Here is a 17,448-nt window from a genome sequence, read left to right as displayed (position 1 = left end):
TCCGGCCCCACTTCACAGTAGAAGCATCAAACAACATTCTAAAGCCTGTTGACGTCTAGTCGAAGCCTTAGGAAGTGCAAGATGACCAATATCCCACTGTATCTTCAATAGGGGCTGAGTTGAAAAACTACAAACCTCAGATTTGCCACTTCCTGGTTGGATTTTTTTCTCAGGTTTTTGCCTGCCGTATGAGTTATGTTATACTCACACACATCATCATTATAGAAACTTCAGAGTGTTTTCTATCCAATACTACTAATAATATGCATATATTAGCATCTGGGACTGAGTAGCAGGCAGTTTACTCTGGGCATGCTTTTCATCCAGAAGTGAAAATGCTGCCCAATAGCCCAAACAGGTAAGGAAACTGCTCAGGATTTTCACCATGAGGCCAATGGGGATTTTAACCTCTACGGCATCGGTGTCCCTAAACCGGGACGGTTGTTGCTAAATATTCGATAATGTGACTAGAAAAGGTTGTGTACAACAGCCAAATTTCCGGAACATGGACATGTCTTATATGGGCAGAAAGCGTATATTCTTATTAATCTAACTGCAGTGTCCAATTTACAGTAGCTATTACAGAAAAAAGACCATGCTATTGTTTGAGGATAGTGCAAAACAACAAAACACTTTCATCAAGGCAACTGGTTTGATACATTCACATGTGAAGGTAAATAATGTACTTACACTCAGTATTCTTGCTCTGATTTGTCATCCTGAGGGTCCCAAATTCATGTTTATATTAAAATGTAGGAGCTAGGCAGTACAGTTTGACCCCACTCCTGTCTCTGGCTCCACACCCTTCCCGCCCAGCCATCTAGATGTGTGAAGTTTAGTGTCTTTTCTGTAGTGAAGCTAATAATTCATCATGTTTGACATTCCTGGGAGTGTGTAAATTTAAAACCTTTATTACCATAGGACTTGTATATGTTCTCTATAGTTATGTACTTGAAAATGTATAAGTTGACCAATTCAGCACATTTGAGCAAACTCCTGGCAGACTTGATGCAAAATATTGTGTAGGAGGTAATACTTCACTGGATCAGTCTGAAATGTTGCACAGACACACTGCTGCCATCTTGTGGACAACATCTAAATTACACATAGGTTCCTGTCTTAATAATGTATGGCCTTTCTCTTGCTTCTCAAAGGTGATGGCATTTAAAAAATACAGAAAACGCATATTTTTTTGTTTGTACTATCTTTTACCAGATCTAATGTGTTATATTATCCTAGATAAATTTCACATTTTAACAAACGTCCAAGTGTTTCCTTTCAAATGGATATGCATACTGTATCCTTGCTTCAGGTCCTGAGCTACAGTCGGCTAGAAATTTCTTCTGACACCGCCTGTTATAGAGGTCAAGAAAGCTCGGCCCCAGTGATCTACTGGGCCTAACGCATTACCCTCTATAGTGCCTTTACCGTCGGATGCCAAGCAGTTACCATACCAAACAGTAATGCAGCCAGTCAAGATACTCTCAGCGGTGGAGCTTTATAACCTTTTGAGGATCTGAGGGCCCGTGCCAAATCTTATCAGCCTCCTGAGGGGTAAGAGGCATTGTAATGCCCTCTTCACAACTGTGTTGATGAGTTTGGACCATGAAAGGTCCTTAGTGATGTGGACTTCGAGGAACTTGAAGCTATCGACCCGCTCCACTACAGGATGCCACAATTGCCTAGTTAGAAGTTGTACACATGGGCCTGATGTGACAGCTCAGAGCTTCTGCTCCTAACTGTCCGTATACTTCTCTTGGCTGGGAGGAGGAGGCAAGGATCAAGGGGTTTACTGATGGTGAGAATTGGTGGTTTCATCATTGAACGTTAATTTGCCCAACAGTTTTGATATATGTTCATCATAATCCATTACACCCCATATTATGCTACTTAGTAATAATATATAAATATACTTTCCATACTACAAAAACAAGCATACAACGTTGTAGGAGATTTCTAAACTCAACTTTATTTTCAGTTGAAGAAACTTCTTTTGTGGAGTGATTGATACTACTAAAGGACAGAATGAAACTTAAAAAGAGACAATTTCATGCCATTAATTAAGGAGCTTGATGGAGGTTTGCAAAATATATATATATGTATTGCGTTTTTGGTTTTGAATAAGAGAGATCTATATCTTTAGTGTTCAGAAGCTATATAGTGCTCATGCAGTGTGTGAGCGGTGTATGATGCAATGTGCTTCTCATTTCTTCCTTTGCATTTTCCCATCTTGGATATATGGATCTATCTACACACTTTCCCCTGCTGTCGTTGATATCCCCATATAGTTTTGTACTCCATATGTTAAATTAGATGTTGTATAATTTGAATTACCATATTGCAAAAACATCTCACACATTTTTTAAACTAACTTGAGGTATTATTCGTATTGATGGTATCGCTCAGAATATGAACTGGTATTTTTCAATGTTGAGTGTGTAGAGGACTGCTAATTCCTATGTAGGTGACATTACATTACTGCTAATTCCTATGTAGGTGACATTACACTACTATAGCTGAGACACATAGTAAAACAGGTTGGGCCCCATACAGGATATCTCTCACACACACACACTCACTGTAATCATCCAGAACACTGTCACAACAGGATACTCCTAGCCACAGGTGCTAGCCGGCAGTTCGGCCACAACTCCCCTGAAGATAGGGACGCATACGCTCTTACACACTGACCCCAGAAGACAGGGACGACGCACATACAGTACACACATAGCTGCCGAGGACACCCAGATAAGACACCCACAGATTGGCAGAAAGCCTAGACTTAGAGACAAACTAACACACACACATAATCTCCCTCCCAGCCGAACATTGTGTGACTGAAGATAGCGCACACACCAGATCTCCTTTTCAGCTGAACGGGGTGTGACGACCAAGAACAGGCATGGCAGGATTCTACGATGACGGACAGACAACAGAGCCAATGCCGGATGACTACACCCCAGCCTGATCCAATCCGAAGATCCGATCTCCTAGATATCAACCTACTTTCTGTTCTGTATATGAAGCTTGTACCCATTGTTAGCTAGGGTCTTTTTTTGCTAGTCTCTGATGAGCTAACAGAGGGGCCCGTATATACGCTGTACCAGATATCTCCACTTTGAAATAAACCTGTCGCTTGTCGTACAATCTACCACCTTGTCTGCATCGATCCTTGACCGACTCACCCTTTATCATATCCCATTATCAACAAGTGCGAGTCACCATTTTCTACTGCGTTTATAAATTGGAAAACTACTTTCTCAATGAAAAAAAACAAGATTTAATGTTTCATTCAAAACGTGTATTTAATGACAGATAGAAAGATAAATAGATAGATTTACAGGAATACTGAACAAACATATACATGCAACATGTAACGTGTTCATATGCCAAAACTGTTATGGGGGGTGGATTATTTTGGCAAAGGATATATACTCACTAACAGAGATGAAAACAAATTTGTGCACAACATTTGAGAAAAATAAGCTTTTTTTTGCTTATGGCACATTTCTGGGATCTTAAAATTTCAGCTCATGAAACATGGGGCTAACATTTTACATGTTGTGTTTATATTTTTGTTCAGTATAAATATAAGATTACTGTTAATAAATGTAATTTGGGGTGCAGGTTTGTAAATTGTTACTCACATGGTAACTCATACTGTAAATGTTTTATGAATAAATTATTCAACCCAATTACATGACCCAAAAAAAGAATTATATTAAAACAGTAATGAAGAACATGTACTTCTACGTGTTTTACATATTGGATTGAATATTAACACGATAAGAAGTTACAATGTTTTTAAAACAGTGCAGTGCTCAGCATTACTTCATCGGCCCCTTTGACACACTTCAGTGATTTGCCCAAAATAACTAAAAGTAAATATTATGAAGGTATTTGGTATTTGGTCTTGGTGAATTTAAAAACAGATATAAAGTAGTTACAATCAGTTAATAACTAAAAATGCAACTATGATCAAATAGCACAATAAAAAAAAGTATACAATAGGATTTGGATGTCACAAGTTGTAGGAAAGGTTTTCTAATCTTTCAGTTATTTTCCATATTAATCTAACAGATAAAACATGTGCAAGCTGCTGTGTGCAAGATACAAATAAATAAGTAATGTCTTTGGAGCCTATATGGTTAAGTATAAATACAGTCACTTGAAAGAAAAGGTATATGCATTTAATATTCATAAGCAGAAAAAAAACTATATGATTTCTTTAAGGAATGTCAAAAATATCATACTTGACATCAAAAGGTACACTTAGGTGTGTTTTTGTTTGTGTATGTACTTGGGGGAATGTACATGAAATACATATATGTTTTGCCTATTAACACAGGCACAATCCATTGTGCATTCTTCTGCCAAAGCAGGTCCTTAATCATAAGGCTGTCTCTATGAGAGCTGGAAAACCGTTCATTGGTGAAAAAAATGCCATAGGAGCTATGACACAGGCTATTAGTTAGCCAGCAACTGTACCATTAGCAGTGCCAAAGTGAGAGGCAAGAAAGCCAGACAGAAGGCAGTGGGTCGGGGAGCACTTCCTGAATTGACTGATGACTCTGAAAAAGTAGGAAAAATAAAGATATGGTTCAGTGAATGATGAAAGTAGATTGTCTTTTCATGTTTCTGTTCAAATGTTGACTTTGCTCTTACAGATGTGTAGGTGTATTGTGACAATTAATACATACCAACATTGACGCTGCCCGGTAGGATGTTCAGGGAGGTGGAACTGATGGTGAAAGTTGCCTGTGCGCTGCATGCGCTGGGAACCGAAGATTTGTTACTGAACACGAGAGTCATGTTGGTAACTACAGATCCACTCCTAGGAAAGAAAATGGACAACCCACAGAAATCATTATCATCACTGTCATAATCAAAGTATTCAAGTCGGTAATGAGAATTCATACTTACTTGAATGAGTTGACAATGGAACGAAGGAAGCTTGGGGTTCTAGCAAAAATCTTGTTCACCTGCATTGAAATATTAAAATATGTTAACCAAAGCTTAACAGAGTCAAAGAGTCAAAACACCAAGCGCTATAAGAAGGTGCCCTAGACTCTTCTGCTAAATGGGATACTTTAGCTGTTTTTTTTCTGAGAGAGGGAAATGGTGTAAATCAAGAGGACTTCATGTGTTCTGAAAATGAGATGTTGAGGATTATAATAAATAACACTTTGATGTCATAGAACAAAGCCCAGACTGCTCAAGATTGACCTTGAAATTGGATGCCTGTCCATGTCGTAAAGACATCGGGAAATCCCATAATCCCATAACAACAGATACAAAGGTTGCAGGTTCAATACCAGCTGTAGACACTAGTTTATTATGTTTTTGTTTCAACTCTATCCCAAACATTAACCGTTAACGGAAAATGTGTCATACCTTTCGGAATGAATGCCTAAACATACTGTTTTAACCCTATCCAAAACCTTAACCATTAACGGAAAATGTGTCATACATGAATACTGACATGCAATACAACGTCAAATTTCGAAGTTGCTCCAAACTTCAAATTTCAAAGTTAGGAATACGCCACTCAAAAACGGACTTTTATTATTTGTTTCATCAGTCAATTGTTGATATAATCCTCAAAATGTTTGCATGTCAGCAATCACATTTTCAAGATATAAACCTCTTGAAACTAGGGGGCATTTTTGGAAGAATAATGTTCTCAAAGTAAATGGGCTATTTTTCAGGACCAGATAATAGAATATGCATATAATTGACAGCTTAGGATAGAAAACACTCTAAAGCTTCCAAAACTGTTAAAATATTGTCTGTGAGTATAACGGAACTGATATTGCAGGCGAAAGCCTGAGAAAAATCCAATCAGGAAGTGGCTCTTATTTAGAAATCTCTGCGTTCCTATGCGTCCCTATTGAGCAGTGAAAGGGATATCAACCAGATTCCTTTTTCTATGGCTTCCCTAATGTGTCTAGTGTCACAAGACATAGTTTCAGGCTTTTATTTTGAAAAATGAGCGTGAGCGACAACATTGCGTCAGTGGTCAGCTGGTGGCTCTCAGAGTAATATGTTTCTCTCGCTCCTACTAATAAGCCAACTGACCCGGTTGATATATTATCGAATAGATATTTGAAAAACACCTTGAGGATTGATTATAAAAAACGTTTGACATGTTTCTGTCGATATTATGGATCTAATTTGGACCGCAATTTCCGGTCGATTTCTCAGCCAAACGTGAAGAACAAACAGAGCTATTTGGCTACAGAAATAATTTTTATGAAAAAAAGGAACATTTGCTATCTAACTGGGAGTCTCCTGAGTGAAAGCTCATTATAGGTAAACGATTTAATTTGATTACTTTTCTGATTTTCGTGGCCAAGCTGCCTGCTGCTAGCTAGGCATAATGCTATGCTAGGCGATCGATAAACTTACACAAATGGTTGTCTTGCTTTGGCTGTAAAGCATAATTTCAAAATCTGAGATGACAGGGTGATTAACAAAAGGCTATGCTGTGTTTCAATATATTTCACTTGTGATTTCATGGATATGAATATTTTCTAGTAATATCTTTGTCCGTTGCGTTATGCTAATTAGTGTCAGTTGATGACAATTCTCTCGGATCCGGGAGCGGTAGTTCCAAGAGTTAACATTCAAAATACAGAAACACAGCAGGTATGAACCATTTTGCATCATAAGATGCTGCGTTTGCTTCATATGATGCTAAATTCATCACACTGGCTGTATTTCTGCAAATAAAAAGTTGTTTAATATCTTAATGACTTGACTACTGACATGCAAAACTGTAAATATTTCCCATGCTGTGCACATTGTACTTTCTGTTGCCCATAACAGCTGTTAGGCAGGTACAAGGGTTCATAGGCAGGCACATGGGTTCATGACCACTAAGAAGACCGTAAAAAAAAGTCTGGACATTGTTCTCAACGGGGAGGTCCAAGAGTACGATAACTTTGTACTGAATAATCTTTGGTTCTATCTAACAATAAGATGCCCACTGATATCCAGTCTCTTTGGTGTGGTGTGTATTGATGAAAAGGCATTTGGATACTTACCTCTGAGACCACTTTGCCAGCCAGAGCCTTGAATGCTGAAGAGGACGGGTTGGCAAGATCCGAGGTGAATATCTCATCGAGACTGAACCGAAGAATCAGGGTTCCTTCACTAGAGGATGGAGGGTTAGTTAGTGCGACTGCAGTGGTGGTGGTTGCTGCCGGAACAGCGGTGGTGGTGGTTGCTGCCGGACCAGCGGTGGTGGTGGTTGCTGCCGGACCAGCGGTGGTGGTGGTTGCTGCCGGAACAGAGGTGGTGGTGGTGGTTGCTGCCGGAATAGCAGTGGTGGTGGTTGCTGCCGGAACAGCGGTGGTGGTGGTTGCTGCCGGAACAGCGGTGGTGGTGGTTGCTGCCGGAACAGCGGTGGTGGTGGTTGCATTAGTCATTGTAGTAGCGCCTGCAAAAATGCAACATTCAATGCAATGTTTACATTTTGCAATTAATAAAAAATAAAAATAAAATATTGGTCACATACACGTGTTTTGCAGATGTTACTGTGTGTGTAGCGAAATGCTTGTGCTTCTGGTTCCGACAGTGCAGCAATATCTAACAATTAATATCTAACAATTCCACAACATATGCCGAAAACACACAAATCTAAGTAACGAATGGATTTAAGAATATATAAATATATGGGAGAGGAATATCAGATTGGCATAGACTAAGATACAGTATAATATTATAGAATACCTTAATAAACATATGAGATGAAGTGTCTGATCCATTGTGTTTTGGGATCTCATGAAGGACAGAATAACAACATAACTGTATCTTTGAATGTATATATTTCCCAGTTGTCAGGGTGACACCCAAATTTTGGGGAACTGATATAATTAAAATTGAAACCATTTGTGAGAAGATGTAATGTGATTTTAGACTTCTAAATTAGAGAATTGTTTTTCATATGAAGTCTTAACCAAGTCAGTGTAAGCACAGACATTACAACAAAAGGAGGGAACACCCCTTTTCCCCCGAGTGCAAAAAATCTCACTTGTGAGAAAATATACAATTAGTCAAGAAAACGCAGGGACGGGAGTCCCCATGTTGAAATGGCAACTACTCTACAGAACAAGCAGACGGACAGTGTTGAACCGGACGTTGCGAATGGTTAGGAAATCTACAAAACTAAAGATGCACACATTCACAGTCTGCAGCTGTCTATGTGAAATAGTCTAGGAAACTCGACCGAAGAGGAGAGGAGAACATTTCACAATCAAACGACCGAATTGTACTCTGAAAGATCCATTCTGGAGAACATTCCCCTATAGAACGACCATTGGTACATCTGACGTATCCATTGTAACAGAGCTACAACTATGAAAGACTTTGATCTCTGGTGGACACAGCCAGAGAATATCTGTCGACCGACTCTCCAGCAGACAGACCGATGATTTCGTCAAAGAGACAACAAGACATACAGGCATGAATATATATATTGCAATTATTTTCAAATGAGCGGCTGTTCATGTGAAAAGTATTATCATTTCAATGAGCCTTTTATCAACTGTGTGTAGTGGGTCCCATTATGTCTTTCCCACTCTTTATCTGTCCCCACCCCTGTCCATTGTCTACCAAGCCGTCATATCGGTTTAGTCCACTAGGGACCCTTTATTGCATTGTTTAAGTAACCAAGAAGCAAGACGTCGGAGTCCGCAACATGGCTGGTTTTCCTTTTGTTTCCTCTGGTTTTCCTTTTGTAGTCCATGATTGTCTGTAGACTCTGCCATATACGTATTGAGCTGTTGAATTGTGAATCCACTTTGTCTCTATACTGACGTTTTGCCTGTTTGATTGCCTTGTCGGAGGGAATGACTACTCTGTTTGTATTCTTCCATATTCCCAGTCACCTTCCATGTTTAAATGCGGTGGTTCGTGTTTTCTGTTTTACGCGAATACATCCATCTATCCACGGTCTCTGGTTAGGGTTGGTTTTAATAGTCACAGTGGGTACAAAATTCCTATACACTTCCTGATAAACTCAGTTATCGTTTCAGTGAATTCGTCCATATTATTCTCGGAAGCTCTCCGGAATATATCCCAGTCCACGTGATCAAAACAGTCTTGAAGCATGGATTCCAATTGGTCAGACCAGCGTTGAATAGTCCTCAGCACAGGTACTAACAGTTTGAGTTTCTGCCTATAGGAAGGGAGCAGAAAAATGTAGTTGTGGTCAGATTTGCCGAAAGGAGGGCGGGGGAGGGACTGGTATGCATCCCGGAAGTTGGAGTAACAGTGGTCTAGTGTTTTAGCAGCATGAGTACTACACTCAAATTGCTGATAGAATTTAGGCAGCCTCTTTCTCAAATTTGATTCGTTCAAATCTCCAGCTAAAATAAATGCATCTTCAGGATATATGGTTTCCAGTTTGCATAAAGTCCATTGAAGTTCCTTAAGGGCCATCATGGTATCAGCTTGAGGGGGGATATACATTTGATTGTGAGGTATTCTAGGTCAGGTGAACAAAAGGACTTGTATGTTCCTCTATGTTATCACAATAACATAACTTGTTGTTAATCATCAAACATACATCTCCTGCTTCTTCCCAGCGAGATGTTTATTACTGTCGGTGCGATGAACTGATAATGCAGATTGCTGGACCAACTCCGACAGAGCCATGTTTCCGTGAAACAGAGTATGTTGCAATCCGTGATGTCTCTCTGGAAAGAAACCCTTGCCCTAATCTCGTCAACGTTGTTAATCAGGGACTGAACATTAGCAAATAATATTCTCTGGAGAGGTGTGTCATGTGCGCGCCTTCTAAGTTGGACTAGAAGAACTCTCCAAGTACCCCTTTTTTGCCGGCGTTGTTTTGGGTCAGCCTCTGGAATCAGTTCAATTGCCCTCGGTGGTGCAAACAAAGGAGCTGCTTGGGAAAAGTCATATTGCTGGTCATAATGCTGGTAGTGCTGGTGAGTTACCGTTGCTCTGATATCTAATAGTGCTTCCCAGCTGTAATAAATAACACAAATATTTTCTGGGCAAACAATGTGAGAAAAAATACATAAAAAAACGAAACACTACAAAGTCTCCTAAGAACTAGAAGCGAGGCAGCCCTATCTTTCGGCGCCATCTAGTGTTTTGAGTGTGTGAGAATAGGTAAAGCGATGTGTTGATGAATTGTCTTACGTGTGACCACAATGGAGGATGAATTGATAGGTAAGGTCAGGCCAGACGTGTTGGAAGTAATGGCAGTTTGTAAAGTTTGTGCTACCAGGCTATCGTTAGGCACTGAGCTGATGTTGTTGAATATCAACGTAGAATCCACCACAATTGACCCTGACCTGAAAATAATATGAGAAAAATGTTAAGAACTTTTACAAGCGTTACTTCGGTAACAACCCATTCCCAAGGCATACTAAATAAGAATGCTCATTGAAATGTTATTTTTCTCCATCATCCACACTGTTTCAAAGTCATTCAGATGATAATTATGTACCCACCTGAAACTATTGACAACAGTTCGAAGGAATCTGACTCCAAATAGAGCCTTGAACAAATTATCCAGCTGAAAAAAAATGTATCCAAAAGTTATATTATAATAACAATTCAACAATGTAAGGCTGGTATCAAGATGCCATATGATGAATTATGACGAAGATGATCATGATTATGATTTTTTTGTCATGCGTCTTTCAAACAACTAACGACACTCTATTAAATTGAATGAAAGTTACCTGTGTAGTCACATGATTTGCCAAAGCCAGGAACTCTGGTGACGTGCTGTTGCTCAGAGAGCTATTGAAGGTAGATGTCAGGCTGAACCTCAGTGACAGTTGTGGGCTGGTCAGTGGCGCCTCTGTTGCACGGGATGCCGTTGTAGTTGGTACTTGGGTAGTTGTTACTGGGGTAGTTGCTACCAGCGTAGTTGGTAATGGGGTAGTTAGTACTTCGGTCAAATTGGTTATCGGAGTGGTTGGAGCTAGAGATGTTTTTACTACTGCAGTAGTTGGAGGAACTGTTATGCTGACTATGGGGGTAGTTGAAGGAGCTGTTGTGTTGACTATTGGGGTAGTTGACAAAGATGGGGTTGTAGTTGATAGTGTTGAAGTTGTATTGCTTTGTGTTACAGGTCCTGATGTGACATTGACAGAACTTTGGGCTGATGTTAACACATTTATGGGCACTGATGTTCCATTGGGCACAATGTGTGTTGTTGACAGGTTCACAGGATCCGATGTTGCATTGACGACCATATTTGTAGTTGACCTGTTTGAGGGGGCCGAAGTTGCGTTCATGACCGTATATGGTGTTGATATTGGAGGATCTGGAGTAGAAGTAGTAGTTGTAGCTGTGGTTGAAACGACTCCTGGAAGACAGCAAATCATCAGATATCATTATGTGTGTATAACAGAAGATGTATTGATCTTAAAGAAAAAATCAACATTAAGCATCGCACACAGCTTTGACAACATCTGATCACTGTTAACGATCAGAATTGTATTGTGACATGACAAGATAGAATAGATTACTTGATGTCCAATCAATAATCGTTTATAGGAATTTGTTTCAGTTATAATATTCTTAGAATGTTAAAGAGTTAACTAATATAGAGACCAGATTAATATAATTAATTGAGTATACTCAAACATAGGAAAGTAAAATGCAGATATATAAAGAAAGTGCAGCTGTATTGTAACTTGATATTTAAAACACTTGACGTAGAGAGAGTACAGGGAAATACTAAGTCATTTAGAGTTCAGAATATTAAGGTGTCGTACTTGTTGCCACGATAGAAGTTGTGTTCACTGGGAGAGAGAAATCAGAGCTGTTGCTTGAGACATTCTCTATCAAGGTTTCAACCACTGCACTGGACTCAGGGACTGAGCTGGCATTGTTAAATATCAGCTTAGCATCTACCACAACCGAACCTTGACTGGAAAATGAAAAAATGAAAAACAATTAATATGATACCATCAGTAAAGCAAATTCATATTTAAATGCTATGACAAATATGAACACTACCACAATTTAATGATTTCCCTTTAAATTAATTGATGAATACAATTATCTTAAAATGTATTCCAATAATGGCCCAAAATCTAAATAAAAACTCAAGAATAACTACGTACCTGAAACCTAGAACCTCTGTGCAATTAAAACTGGATCCATATTTGTTTCGATAAACTCTGTCCAGCTGTAAAAGTAATATAAGCAATTTTAGCAATTTATCTTGAGAACTGAAACGTTGACATAAACAATTTGAGCGAATGTGTTTGACATAATGACAAATATAAAAACCTATTTGGGGGATGAAATGCCCCTTTAAGAACCTGACAGCTGTACAACTGAAGATGAACAGTATTATTAAAAGAGTGGAAAGTAAAAAATAAATTTACCGCTGTAGCCACAGTACTTGCTAATTCTTTGAACGCTGGTGAAGAAACATTTTTCAAATCTGCTTTGAAGTTTTGCTCCAATTTGAAGCCCAACTTAACCTCTGGTGGTGGAGGGGCAGGTGTTCTGATAGTAGTTGAGGAACCAGTTGTAACTGTGGTCAGAGCAGCTGTGGTTGTTGTTGGGGCAGCTGTGGTTGTTGTGAGAGCAGCTATGGTTGTTTTGGCAGCAGCTGTGGTTGTTGTTGGAGCAGTTGTGGTTGTTGTAGGAACAGCTAAGGTAGTTGTGGGAGCAGCTGTGGTTGTTGTGGGAGCAGCTGTGGTCGTTGTGAGAGAAATTGTGGTTGTTGTGGGAGCAACTGTGGTTGTTGTTGGAGCAGTTGTGGTTGTTGTAGGAACAGCTAAGGTAGTTGTGGGAGCAGCTGTGGTTGTTGTGGGAGCAGCTGTGGTCGTTGTGAGAGAAATTGTGGTTGTTGTGGGAGCAACTGTGGTTGTTGTGAGACCAGCTGTGGTTGTTAGGGGAGCAGCTGTGGTTGTTGTTGGAGCGGTTATGGTTGTTATAGCTGCAGCTGTTGTCGTCGTAGCAGCAGCTGAGGTTGTTATGAGGGAACCTGTGGTTGTTGTGGGGGCAGCTGTGGTTGTTGTTAGAGCAGCTGTGGTTGTTGTTAGAGCAGCTGTGGTTGTTGTTAGAGCAGCTGTGGTTGTTGTTGGAGCAGCTGTGGTTGTTGTGAGACCAGCTGTGGTTGTTGTGAGACCAGCTGTGGTTGTTAGGGGAGCAGATGTGGTTGTTGTTGGAGCGGTTATGGTTGTTATAGCTGCAGCTGTTGTCGTCGTAGCAGCAGCTGAGGTTGTTATGAGGGAACCTGTGGTTGTTATGAGGGAACCTGTGGTTGTTGTGGGGGCAGCTGTGGTTGTTGTTAGAGCAGCTGTGGTTGTTGTTAGAGCAGCTGTGGTTGTTGTTGGAGCAGCTGTGGTTGTTGTGAGACCAGCTGTTGTTGTTAGGGGAACAGATGTGGTTGTTGTTGGAGCAGTTATGGTTGTTGTAGCTGCAGCTGTTGTCGCCGTAGCAGCAGCTGAGGTTGTTATGAGGGAACTTGTGGTTGTTGTGGGGGCAGCTGTGGTTGTTGTTAGAGCAGCTGTGGTTGTTGTTAGAGCAGCTGTGGTTGTTGTTGGAGCAGCTGTGGTTGTTGTTGGAGCAGCTGTGGTTGTTGTGAGACCAGCTGTTGTTGTTAGGGGAACAGATGTGGTTGTTGTTGGAGCAGTTATGGTTGTTGTAGCTGCAGCTGTTGTCGTCGTAGCAGCAGCTGAGGTTGTTATGAGGGAACCTGTGGTTGTTGTGGGGGCAGCTGTGGTTGTTGTGGGGGCAGCTGTGGTTGTTGTTAGAGCAGCTGTGGTTGTTGTTAGAGCAGCTGTGGTTGTTGTTGGAGCAGCTGTGGTTGTTGTTGGAGCAGCTGCGGTTGTTGTTGAAGCAGCTGTGGTTGTTGTTGGAGCAGCTGTGGTTGTTGTTAGACCAGCTGTTGTTGTTAGGGGAACAGATGTGGTTGTTGTTGGAGCAGTTATGGTTGTTGTAGCTGCAGCTGTTGTCGTCGTAGCAGCAGCTGAGGTTGTTATGAGGAAACCTGTGGTTGTTGTGGGGGCAGCTGTGGTTGTTGTTAGATCAGCTGTGGTTGTTGTTAGAACAGCTGTGGTTGTTGTTGGAGCAGCTGTGGTTGTTGTTGGAGCAGCTGTGGTTGTTGTGAGACCAGCTGTTGTTGTTAGGGGAGCAGATGTGGTTGTTGTTGGAGCAGTTATGGTTGTTGTGGCTGCAGCTGTTGTCGTCGTAGAGGCAGCTGAGGTTGTTATGAGGGAACCTGTGGTTGTTATGAGGGAACCTGTGGTTGTTGTGGGGTCAGCTGTGGTTGTTGTTAGAGCAGCTGTGGTTGTTGTTGGAGCAGCTGTGGTTGTTGTTGGAGCAGCTGTGGTTGTTGTGAGACCAGCTGTTGTTGTTAGGGGAACAGATGTGGTTGTTGTTGGAGCAGTTATGGTTGTTGTAGCTGCAGCTGTTGTCGTCGTAGCAGCAGCTGAGGTTGTTATGAGGGAACCTGTGGTTGTTGTGGGGGCAGATGTGGTTGTTGTTAGAGCAGCTGTGGTTGTTGTCAGAGCAGCTGTGGTTGTTGTTGGAGCAGCTGTGGTTGTTGTGAGACCATTTGTGGTTGTTAGGGGAGCAGATGTGGTTGTTGTTGGAGCAGTTATGGTTGTTGTAGCTGCAGCTGTTGTCGTCGTAGCAGCAGCTGAGGTTGTTATGAGGGAACCTGTGGTTGTTGTGGGGGCAGCTGTGGTTGTTGTGAGACCAGCTGTGGTTGTTAGGGGAGCAGATGTGGTTGTTGTTGGAGCAGCTGTGGTTGTTGTGGCTGCAGCTGTTGTCGTCGTAGAGGCAGCTGAGGTTGTTATTAGAGCAGCTGTGGTTGTTGTTGGAGCAGCTGTGGTTGTTGTGAGACCAGCTGTTGTTGTTAGGGGAACAGATGTGGTTGTTGTTGGAGCAGTTATGGTTGTTGTAGCTGCAGCTGTTGTCGCCGTAGCAGCAGCTGAGGTTGTTATGAGGGAACTTGTGGTTGTTGTGGGGGCAGCTGTGGTTGTTGTTAGAGCAGCTGTGGTTGTTGTTAGAGCAGCTGTGGTTGTTGTTGGAGCAGCTGTGGTTGTTGTTGGAGCAGCTGTGGTTGTTGTTGGAGCAGCTGTGGTTGTTGTGAGACCAGCTGTTGTTGTTAGGGGAACAGATGTGGTTGTTGTTGGAGCAGTTATGGTTGTTGTAGCTGCAGCTGTTGTCGTCGTAGCAGCAGCTGAGGTTGTTATGAGGGAACCTGTGGTTGTTGTGGGGGCAGCTGTGGTTGTTGTTAGAGCAGCTGTGGTTGTTGTTAGAGCAGCTGTGGTTGTTGTTGGAGCAGCTGTGGTTGTTGTTGAAGCAGCTGCTGTTGTTGTTGGTTGTTGTTGGAGCAGCTGTGGTTGTTGTTAGACCAGCTGTTGTTGTTAGGGGAACAGATGTGGTTGTTGTTGGAGCAGTTATGGTTGTTGTAGCTGCAGCTGTTGTCGTCGTAGCAGCAGCTGAGGTTGTTATGAGGAAACCTGTGGTTGTTGTGGGGGCAGCTGTGGTTGTTGTTAGAGCAGCTGTGGTTGTTGTTGGAGCAGCTGTGGTTGTTGTTGGAGCAGCTGTGGTTGTTGTTGGAGCAGCTGTGGTTGTTGTGAGACCAGCTGTTGTTGTTAGGGGAACAGATGTGGTTGTTGTTGGAGCAGTTATGGTTGTTGTAGCTGCAGCTGTTGTCGTCGTAGCAGCAGCTGAGGTTGTTATGAGGGAACCTGTGGTTGTTGTGGGGGCAGCTGTGGTTGTTGTTAGAGCAGCTGTGGTTGTTGTTAGAGCAGCTGTGGTTGTTGTTGGAGCAGCTGTGGTTGTTGTTGGAGCAGCTGCGGTTGTTGTTGAAGCAGCTGTGGTTGTTGTTGGAGCAGCTGTGGTTGTTGTTAGACCAGCTGTTGTTGTTAGGGGAACAGATGTGGTTGTTGTTGGAGCAGTTATGGTTGTTGTAGCTGCAGCTGTTGTCGTCGTAGCAGCAGCTGAGGTTGTTATGAGGAAACCTGTGGTTGTTGTGGGGGCAGCTGTGGTTGTTGTTAGATCAGCTGTGGTTGTTGTTAGAACAGCTGTGGTTGTTGTTGGAGCAGCTGTGGTTGTTGTTGGAGCAGCTGTGGTTGTTGTGAGACCAGCTGTTGTTGTTAGGGGAGCAGATGTGGTTGTTGTTGGAGCAGTTATGGTTGTTGTGGCTGCAGCTGTTGTCGTCGTAGAGGCAGCTGAGGTTGTTATGAGGGAACCTGTGGTTGTTATGAGGGAACCTGTGGTTGTTGTGGGGTCAGCTGTGGTTGTTGTTAGAGCAGCTGTGGTTGTTGTTGGAGCAGCTGTGGTTGTTGTTGGAGCAGCTGTGGTTGTTGTGAGACCAGCTGTTGTTGTTAGGGAACAGATGTGGTTGTTGTTGGAGCAGTTATGGTTGTTGTAGCTGCAGCTGTTGTCGTCGTAGCAGCAGCTGAGGTTGTTATGAGGGAACCTGTGGTTGTTGTGGGGGCAGATGTGGTTGTTGTTAGAGCAGCTGTGGTTGTTGTTAGAGCAGATGTGGTTGTTGTTGGAGCAGCTGTGGTTGTTGTTGGAGCAGCTGTGGTTGTTGTGAGACCAGCTGTTGTTGTTAGGGGAGCAGCTGTGGTTGTTGTTGGAGCAGTTATGGTTGTTGTAGGTACAGCTAAGGTAGTTGTGGGAGCAGCTGTGGTTGTTGTTAGAGCAGCTGTGGTTGTTGTTGGAGCAGCTGTGGTTGTTGTGAGACCAGCTATGGTTGTTATTGGAGCAGCTGTGGTTGTTGTTTGAGCAGTTATGGTTGTTGTAGGTACAGCTAAGGTAGTTGTGGGAGCAGCTGTGGTTGTTGTTAGAGCAGCTGTGGTTGTTGTTGGGGCCGCTGTGGTTGTTGTCAGAGCAGCTATGGTTGTTATGGGAGCAGTTGTGGTTGTTTTTGGAACATCTGGGGTTGTTGTGGGAGCATCTGTGGTTGTTGTGGGAGCATCTGTGGTTGATGTGGGAGCAGCTGTGGTTGTTGCATCCACAGCTGAAGTTGGTGTTGTGGCTGCTGGGGGTTGTGTTGTTTCGATGAACTCTGTAATTATAAAATGGATTGTTAGGTATTATATTCTGATTAATCAAAGGGTGTTTTATAGGATTTAATTATACCCAATGTTTATTAACTGTACAGTGGCTAAACATTGTGTACAACTCTAAACAAGTTCTTACAGTCAACTAAGTTACAGAAGTTTCATCAACATAGGGTTACTCAGTTTTGCTTCTTGTTATTGAGCATAAAATAAGAAGGTAATGTGTTTTCTCTTCAGAATATTTTTTTTTTACAACCACATTTGTTGCTTTGTTTTCAATGTCAAGTATCAATAATAAAAGACAGATAATCAACTCCAGGCTGCGTAGTTAAATGTAAATGACCTTCATCACCTGTTTGGGACCGGATCACACCACCTACGTTGTGATTTATTTTAATAGAATTGCACAGTCTTGAAT

The 17,448-nt window shown here is 41.9% G+C and overlaps 2 protein-coding genes across 2 annotated transcripts; both read right to left on the bottom strand.

The window, feature by feature from the left end:
- Nucleotides 1-3,695: 3,695 nt before the first annotated feature.
- On the bottom strand, nt 3,696-13,011 carry LOC115120231 (mucin-5AC-like). The gene is made up of 10 exons (XM_065024729.1): nt 12,381-13,011; nt 12,114-12,178; nt 11,763-11,917; nt 10,719-11,350; nt 10,485-10,549; nt 10,171-10,325; nt 7,047-7,441; nt 4,924-4,982; nt 4,701-4,834; nt 3,696-4,571 (listed from the first exon to the last, which is right to left on the bottom strand). The coding sequence occupies exons 4-10, from the start codon at nt 11,277-11,279 to the stop codon at nt 4,468-4,470; spliced, it is 1,473 nt and encodes a 490-aa protein (XP_064880801.1). The 5' UTR covers nt 11,280-11,350; nt 11,763-11,917; nt 12,114-12,178; nt 12,381-13,011; the 3' UTR covers nt 3,696-4,467.
- On the bottom strand, nt 12,475-17,195 carry LOC135573892 (uncharacterized). Its single transcript, XM_065024098.1, has 6 exons — nt 17,185-17,195; nt 16,565-17,035; nt 16,104-16,190; nt 15,391-15,959; nt 13,536-15,109; nt 12,475-13,470 (listed from the first exon to the last, which is right to left on the bottom strand). The coding sequence occupies exons 1-6, from the start codon at nt 17,193-17,195 to the stop codon at nt 12,475-12,477; spliced, it is 3,708 nt and encodes a 1,235-aa protein (XP_064880170.1).
- Nucleotides 17,196-17,448: the final 253 nt, after the last annotated feature.

This window comes from Oncorhynchus nerka, linkage group LG11 (genome assembly GCF_034236695.1).
Source record: "Oncorhynchus nerka isolate Pitt River linkage group LG11, Oner_Uvic_2.0, whole genome shotgun sequence".
NCBI classification, from domain to species: domain Eukaryota; kingdom Metazoa; phylum Chordata; class Actinopteri; order Salmoniformes; family Salmonidae; genus Oncorhynchus; species Oncorhynchus nerka.
This window is presented reverse-complemented; position numbering and strand designations above follow the sequence as displayed.